At 48.5% G+C, this 7,132-nt stretch overlaps 1 protein-coding gene across 1 annotated transcript; it reads left to right on the top strand.

Moving 5' to 3' along the window:
- The first annotated feature begins 799 nt into the window (after positions 1-799).
- On the top strand, positions 800-4,104 carry LOC143288742 (uncharacterized). Its single transcript, XM_076597368.1, has 3 exons — positions 800-836; positions 1,685-1,990; positions 3,704-4,104. Exons 1-3 carry the CDS (start codon positions 800-802, stop codon positions 4,102-4,104), a joined length of 744 nt encoding a protein of 247 aa, XP_076453483.1.
- Positions 4,105-7,132: the final 3,028 nt, after the last annotated feature.

The raw sequence follows: 7,132 nt of genomic DNA, 5'->3' as shown, positions 1-7,132 counted from the left end.
TTTGTTTTTTGTTGTTGTTTTCTAACCCCGTTCGAACAAGAAGTCGCAAATAATTTCAGTTTGATACACGAGGGATGGAAAGAATGGCGTAGGGGGAGGTTCTCTTTCTGTCTGTCTGTCCCTGTCTATTTCTTATCCTCTTATCGTGCACTTTTTCCTGTCAAATTTGGTATTTCTACCCTTTTGTTATAAAAGTGGTGATCGACGTCTTTTCCTGTATGTCTGTCTGCCTGCCTGTCTATCTGTCTGTCTGTCTATCTAGATAGATTGATAAGACTCTGTCGCTCGGCTTGAATCAGAGATGACTGACATTAGCTTGCGCCGGCTGGGTCAACAGCAAAGTTGGAGCTGCAATAATGATGATGGCGATGATAACAATAATAATGATGATGATGATAATGATAATGATGATAATGTAACAATAATCAGTTAATAATTCATAAATAAATAGAGTAAGAACACTGAAAGGATGTGTGTGTGTGCGTGTGCGTGTGTGTGTGTGTGTGTGTGTGTGTGTGTGTGTGTGTGTGAGCGCGTGTGTGTGTGTGTGTGTGTTTGTGTGTGTGTTTGTCTTTGACTGTGTGTATGTGTCTGTGTGTAATTATATCTTAATGTACATAACTTTCTCAATACATTTCTCGTAACTTACTCACGTTTAGTTCATTCATATTTCATTTTAATGCTTGTGAATGTACACTGTGCCCGTGTATAGACGATAAATCAGTCTTGAAGTTATTGCCAATTGTTGCTGTTATTTCAATTAAAACAATTAAAACGGAAATCCCACATCATTAACAAGATGCTCAACATCCAGGAGGAAGGGAAGTGGCAGAATGGTGAAGACGCTCGTCTGCCAATAATTACACTAGAGTCCATGTGAAGTGGTGGCCTAAAGGTAACGTGTCCGCCTAGGAAGCGAGAGAATCTGAGCCGGTGCTGGTTAGAATCACGGCTCAGCCGCCGATATTTTCTCCCCCTCCACTAGACCTTGAGTGGTGGTCTGGACGCTAGTCATTCGGATGAGACGATAAACCGAGGTCCCGTGTGCAGCACGCACTTAGCGCACGTAAAAGAACCCACGGCAACAAAACGGTTGTTCCTGGCAAAATTCTGTAAAAAAATTCACTTCGATAGGAAAAACAAATAAAACTGCACGCAGGAAAAAATACAAAAAAAGAAAAGAAAAAAGGGTGGCTCTGTAGTGTAGCGACGCGCTCTCCCTGGGGAGAGCAACCCGAATTTCACACAAAGAAATCTGTTGTGATAAAAAGAAATACAAATACAAAATGAGGTCTGGGTTCAAATCTCGCTCTCGCTCAGTCTTCCCCTCAAGTTTGACTGGAAAATCGAGCTGAGCGATCTAATCGTTTGGATGAGACGCTAAACCGAGGTCCCGTGTGCAGCACGCACTTGGCGCACTGAAAAAGAACCCAAGACAACGAGAGTATTGTCCTTTGGCGGCGAAATTCTGTAGAAGGAGTCCACTCCAGTCGGACAGATACACAGATATGTATAAGCATGCAGTCAAGGCCTGACTAAGCGCGTTGGGGTTTTGCTGCTGGTCAGGCATCTGCTGCCTGGAAGATGTGGTGTAGAGTTATGTGGATTTTTTTTTCCCCAACGCAGTGACGCTTCCTTGAGTAACTCAAACTGAAACCCAACACTCCACACACCACCTCTCCAGGTCAGGCCACGGACACGTCTGGAGCGGACCACTTCTCGGACCACCTGTCGGCACTGGAGTCTCACCTGTCCTCCCTGGAGACGCGGAGCGGAGCCCTGGAGAGCAGGAACCAGGCCCTGGGTCAGGAGCTGGCCGCCCTGCAGGCGCTAAACTCCTCGCTGCAGGAGACCCTGCGGAACCTGACGGCGGAGAGCCAGCGGCGGGAGGACGACCTGAGGACCCTGGTGAACGGCCTGCACGGCCAGAATCTCGCCCTGGCTTACGAGCTGAACGTGCTGAGGGGTCAGGTGGCTAACCAGTCCCAGGGTGAGTGACGGTGATGGGGCGTGGGGAGTGTGGTACAATGGTGTCGAGAGCATGACAATACCCACGGTAGGTGATGAAGCGGGGAGTATATGTGGTGAGGAGCATGACAGGACCCACGGTGAGTGATGGGGCGGGGAGTATATGTTGTCAGGAGCATGACAGTACCCTCGGTGAGTGATGGGGCGGGGAGTATATGTTGTCAGGAGCATGACAGTACCCTCGGTGAGTGATGGGGCGGGGAGTATATGTTGTCAAGAGCATGACAAAACCCACGGTGAGTGATGGGGCGGGGAGTATATGTCGTCATCAGGAGCATGACAGTACCCTCGGTGAGTGATGGGGCGGGGAGTATATGTTGTCAGGAGCATGACAATACCCTCGGTGGGTGATGAAGCGGGGAGTATATGTTGTCTGGAGCATGACAGTACCCACAGCGAGTGATGGGGCGGGGAGTATATGTCGTCATCAGGAGCATGACAATACCCTCGGTGAGTAATGGGGCGGGGAGTATATGTTGTCAGGAGCATGACAGTACCCACAGCGAGTGATGGGGCGGGGAGTATATGTTGTCAGGAGCATGACAGTACCCTCGGTGAGTGATGGGGCGGGGAGTATATGTTGTCAGGAGCATGACAATACCCACAGTGAGTGATGGGGCGGGGAGTATATGTTGTCAGGAGCATGACAGTACCCTCGGTGAGTGATGGGGCGGGGAGTATATGTTGTCAGGAGCATGACAGTACCCTCGGTGAGTGATGGGGGGGGGGGGAGTATATGTTGTCAGGAGCATGACAGTACCCTCGGTGAGTGATGGGGGGGGGGGGAGTATATGTTGTCAGGAGCATGACAGTACCCTCGGTGAGTGATGGGGCGGGGAGTATATGTTGTCAGGAGCATGACAGTACCCTCGGTGAGTGATGGGGCGGGGAGTATATGTTGTCAGGAGCATGACAGTACCCTCGGTGAGTGATGGGGCGGGGAGTATATGTTGTCTGGAGCATGACAGTACCCATGGTGAGTAATGGGGCGGGGAGTATGATAATATGTCGTCAGGAGCATGACATTACCAACGGTGAGTAATGGGACTGGAAGTATATGCTATCAAGCACATAACCAGTCCCATGGTGAGTAATTTGACGGTATGATCTGGTTAAAAGATTTTTTTTAAATCCGACCAACAATGAATCATAGGGAAGGCGTGATCAGACGTGTAGTGTTGACAGTCTACCGGGAATTGCGCTGTCACATCAAGAAATGAACCATTGGAACTGAGAGAGACAGAGACAGAGAATGACAGAGACAGACAGACAGACAGGCAAGCAGAGAACCAGAGAGACAGAGTAGGAACAGTGTTACATCAGGTAAACCATCCACTTAAACCACCACCAAATCGCATCCGCAGTCTGTCAACCAGCACGTGGCTCTGCTAACCCCCTTCCCTGCTTTCCCATTGGTTAACCAATGATAATTCAGCTCTTTCAGGTCTGGCCTTAATTTAAAACCCACTTCTTTCTATGGTAGCCTCCCTCCCCTGCCTCTTCTTCTTTGTCTTCAGCTTCTCAAGTTTAGAATTACGCATGCCTATAAACGGCTGGTGTGAAAGCGCTTTTGGTTTTGTCTCTGCACAAGATTCAGCGCTATATAAATACTTAATTATTATTACTATCATTATTATTGTCATTATTATTATCATTATTATTATTCCTCCCCCAGAGGACCCCACCCCTGTCGTGAGCTTCCACGTCAGGATGTCCCCCCAGGACAAAACCGCCCCGGCCAACGGCACAGCTCTCGTCATGACGGATGTCTACAACAACGAAGGCCAGGCCTACGATCCTGCCACGGGCAACTTCACAGCCCCCTATCCAGGGACCTACTGCGTCCTGGCCTCCACGGAGCCGAAGATGGATCAGTACGCGGGTGTGTATCTCATGGTGGACGAGCAGTCTGTGGACTTCGCCGAGACGACCTCCCACGGGTCTTACCAGGCCATGTCAGTGCACATGGTCATGACGCTCAAGGCCGGCCAGAAGGTGTGGCTGAGGTCCAACCACGACAGTCACTTCTGGTACAGTCCCACCACTTTCAGCGGGTTTCTGGTCAGGGGCCAGTGATTGGGAGAGGGGGGCGGGGGTGGGGGGTTACAAAACACAAAGTACAATGTCAAGTTAAGGTTTGCTCCTAAAAGACCCATGGGGAAACCAGAAGGTGTGGCTCAGGTCCAACCACGACAGTCCCTTCTGGTACAGTCCCACCACTTTCAGGCGGGTTTCTGGTCGGGGGCCAGTGACGGGTAGAGGGAGAGTGGGTTACAAAACACAAAGTACACGTCAAGTTAAGGTTTGCTCCTAAAAGACCCTATGGGGAAACCAGAAGGTGTTGCTGAGGTCCAACCACGACAGTCACTTTTGATACAGTCCCACCACTTTCAGGCGGGTTTCTGGTCCGGGGGCCAGTGATTGGGAGTGGAGGGGGGGGGGGGGTTACAAAACACAAAGTACACGTCAAGTTAAGGTTTGCTCCTAAAAGACCCTATGGGGAAACCAGAAGGTGTGGCTGAGGTTTAACCACGACAGTCACTTCTGGTACAGTCCCACCACTTTCCTCTGCGTTTTTTGTTTGTTTATTTGTTTGTTTGTTTATTTGTTTGTTTGTTTTGTTTGCTTTGTTTTTGTTTTTAAGGTTCTTCGAGATGAATATATAAAATTATGCTGGTGCCCAATTTTCTCTGCGTCATTTCTTTTCTTTCTTTTTTTTCTTTTTAAAGGTTCTTCGAGATGCATAATAGACAATTTCTTAGCCTTGATGTAACCCTGTGTAGTCAGGTGAGCTATAACCAACAAAGATGAAGATAAATCATGAAATAAAAGAAAGAAAGAAATACATGTACCCCATCGCCCTCCATAAACCTCCACTTCGACCTCCGATTCCACCCCCATAACACTGCCACCCACCCACCACCGCATACAGAGAGAGAACATCTCCACGAAGAAACAAAATGGCCACGTTAAATGAGTCCTCCAGTGACCCGAACGGTTAAGGAAAATGATGCAGTTTCAGTTTCAGTTTCAGTAGCTCAAGGAGGCGTCACTGCGTTCGGACAAATCCATATACGCTACACCACATCTGCCAAGCAGATGCCTGACCAGCAGCGTAACCCAACGCGCTTAGTCAGGCCTTGAGAGGCCTTGGTAGGCTGGTTGGGTGGTAGGTAGGTAGGCAGGTAGACAGGTAGGTTGGTAGGTATCCCGAAAAGGAAAATGATGCAATGCGCTCAGTCAACAACAGTACTGAAATATCTTCCGCAAATAAAATACAAACATTTGAGTGATGGCCAAGTGGTAACGCGTCCGCCATGGACGTGAGAGAATCCCAGTGAGCACTCGGGATCGAAATCCCACAGTTGCCAGAAAATGTTAGCCCCTCCACTGGACCTTGAAGGTGGTCTGGACGCAAGTCATTCGGGTGAGATTATAATCCGACGTTCTGTATGAAGCACTCATGCACTCAGCGCACGTGAAAAAAACAACAACCAACAAACAAACAAAAAAAAAAAAAACTCACAGCAACAAGAGAGCTGTCCTTGGGATTTCGTAATAGAATACACCACACACACACACACACACACACACACACTGGTTCGAATCACGGCTCAGCCATCGATATTTTCTCCCACTCCACTTGACCTTGAGTGGTGGTCTCAGTGGACGCTAGTCATTCGGATGAGACGAAAAACCGAGGTCCCGTGTGCAGCATGCACTAAGCGCACGTAAAAGAACCCACGGCAACAAAAGGGTTGTTCCTGGCAAAATTGTGTAGTAAAAATCTACTTCGATAGGAAAAAACAAATAAAACTGCACGCAGGAAAAATTACAGAAAAAGGGTGGCGCTGTAGTGCAGCGACGCGATCTCCCTGGGGAGAGCAGCCCGAATTTCACACAGAGAAATCTGTTGTGATGAATACAAATACACACACACACACACACACACACATATATATATATATATATACACACACACACACACCCACACACACACAAGTAAAATCTCGGCATCTGCAAACAAGATACTGAAGTAGATAAACGAGCGTTTCTCCGGCTCAACTTGGAGACAGCAGCATCCACTCTATTCACCATCACTGACGTCAATGTCTCTCAAAACGCCCAGAGGTCAAGGCCAAGGTCAGAGGTCAACGGTCGAGAAAGGTGCAGTGGACGTCACTGGTGGATCAGATCGTGTCGGACAGTTGTCCAGTTTGTTGTGTGACCAGCTGCAGTGTGTAGTGTGTATGTGAGTGTGTCGACATGGCCACCAAGTGTTGTGCTCTGCTGTTGGTGTTCACCTGTGTGATGATGACAGGTGAGTTTGTCACCAGGTGGGTTTGTTGAGATTGTGTGTGTGTGTGTGTGTGTGTGTGTGTGTGTGTGTGCATTCGCGCGCGAGCCCGTGTGTGTGCGTGTTTTTCCCCCATGTGTATGTGTATGTATGTGAATGATGTGTATGTGCGTGTGTATGTGTATGTGCGTGTGCGTGTGTGTGTGTGTGTGTGTGTGTGCGCGCGAAGCACTGTCTGGTTCTTTGCTTTCCTGCTTCCTTAATAATTGTAAAAAGGTCCGAGATGGAGAGTGTGATAGGGTGAATTTTACATCCACTGCCCCCCCCCCCCCCCCCCCCCCCCCCCCCTCTCTCTCTCTCTCCGCCTCTCTCTGTCTGCCTGTCTCTCACCCCCCCCCTCTCTCTCTCTCTCTTTCTGTCTCTCTCCATTCATAAAACAAAGAAAGTGTTGGTTTGATAGGTTGTTCAAATTCAATTGATATTTCTGAATCTTTTATAATAATAATAATAAATCATCGTTTGATACAAACCCCACGACACAACACAGCACAGCACAATACAACGTAACGCAACGCAACACAACACAACTTGACAAAATGCAACGCCGGCAACACAACACAACTTAACAAAATGCAACACAACACAACACAGCACGCCACAGCACAGCACAGCACAGCACAGCACAGCACAGCACAATACAATGACCGCAAATACCGCAAGACAATGCACTATACAGTTCAGTTCAGTTACTCAAGAAGGCATCACAGCGTTCGGACTAATCCATAATATACGCTACACCATCTCAGT

The sequence above is a fragment of the Babylonia areolata genome, chromosome 13 (genome assembly GCF_041734735.1).
Source record: "Babylonia areolata isolate BAREFJ2019XMU chromosome 13, ASM4173473v1, whole genome shotgun sequence".
Lineage (NCBI taxonomy): Eukaryota > Metazoa > Mollusca > Gastropoda > Neogastropoda > Buccinidae > Babylonia > Babylonia areolata.
The sequence above is the reverse complement of the archived record's forward strand: the minus strand, read 5'-3'. Positions and strand labels throughout refer to the sequence as shown.